Source organism: Gopherus flavomarginatus, chromosome 1 (assembly GCF_025201925.1).
Source record: "Gopherus flavomarginatus isolate rGopFla2 chromosome 1, rGopFla2.mat.asm, whole genome shotgun sequence".
Lineage (NCBI taxonomy): Eukaryota > Metazoa > Chordata > Testudines > Testudinidae > Gopherus > Gopherus flavomarginatus.
Genome location: NC_066617.1, coordinates 378,423,634 through 378,424,824, shown reverse-complemented (window position 1 = coordinate 378,424,824; position 1,191 = coordinate 378,423,634). Strand labels below are relative to the sequence as shown.

General features: G+C 51.7%; 1 protein-coding gene across 1 annotated transcript; it reads right to left on the bottom strand.

Annotated features, from left to right (window-relative positions):
• LOC127053668 (olfactory receptor 52E2-like) lies at nucleotides 1-948 on the bottom strand. Its single transcript, XM_050958797.1, has one exon. It carries the CDS (start codon nucleotides 946-948, stop codon nucleotides 1-3), a length of 948 nt encoding a protein of 315 aa, XP_050814754.1.
• Between the last annotated feature and the right edge of the window lie 243 nt (nucleotides 949-1,191).

Sequence of the window (1,191 nt, the reverse complement as noted above, 5' to 3'; positions counted from 1 at the left end):
TTACATCCCTTTATGAGTAAAGAGCCGGAGCAGCCTGTCCCGGATCTGTTTCGTCCTCACCCCGTAGATGATGGGGTGCAGCATGGGGGGCACTAGGTGGTACATGTTGGCAATGAAAATGTGGAAATACAGGGGCACACTCTGCCCAAACCGGTAGGTGAGGGAGGAGAAGAGAACTGGGATGAAAAAGGCTGAGATAGCACAGAGGTGTGAGCCACAGGTCCCAAAAATCTTGAGCAGGGCGTCCTTTGTGGGGAGGCTGAAGATGGCTCTGAGGATCTCGATATAGGACACAATGATAAAAATCCCATCCAGACTGAGCCCACAAAATACCACGAAGAGGCCATGGTAACTGCTCACGCTGATGTCAGCACAAGACAGCTTCACCACAGCCATATGATTGCAGTGCGTGTGGGGGATGATGTTGGGTCTGCAATATGGCCACCTCCTGGCCAGGACGGGATGGGGCATTACGAGCATGCCGCTGCGCAGCACCACAGCCAGGCCGATCTTGGCCACCACAGTATTTGTCAGGATGGTGGAATGTCTCAGGGGATGGCAAATGGCCACATAACGATCCAAAGCCATGGCCACGAAGATCCCAGACTCCATCATTGTGAAGCAGTGAATGAAGTACATCTGGGTGAGGCAGGCACTGAAATCGATCTCCCTGGAATTGAACCAGAAGATGCTCAGTGTTTTGGGCAGGATGGACATGGACAGGCCCAGGTCGCTGATGGCCAGCATGCAGAGGAAATAGTACATGGGGACATGAAGGCTCGACTCCCTCTTCACAATGAACAGGATGATAAAGTTCCCCAAGATGGCTATGATGTACATGGCACAGAAGGGGATGGAGATCCAGACATGGGCAGCCTCCAGGCCAGGAACGCCCAGCAGGATGAAGGTGGAGGGGTTGGTGAAGTGGGTTATATTGGGCTCAGACATGGAGAAAGAGTGAAGGTGTCCAACTCTGAGGGAGAATGGTGTCTCCTGCATGTACTGTATGTTCCTCTAACTTCCTTTATGTGCCCAGGGCCCAGGGTGATGGTCGATTTTCAATTGCCTGGATGGAGATACAATGTGAATATGAGACACTACATGCACTACTGGAGGATGTTTTCATGGGTGAAGCAGACTGGTCGCTCTTTACACCCTGAAAAAGGACATTTGAACAACTGACCCTGGTAA

Bases quoted from the DNA above. Each gene is read 5' to 3' on its own strand.
- LOC127053668 (XM_050958797.1), bottom strand. From the start codon at position 948: ATGTCTGAGCCCAATATAACCCACTTCACCAACCCCTCCACCTTCATC.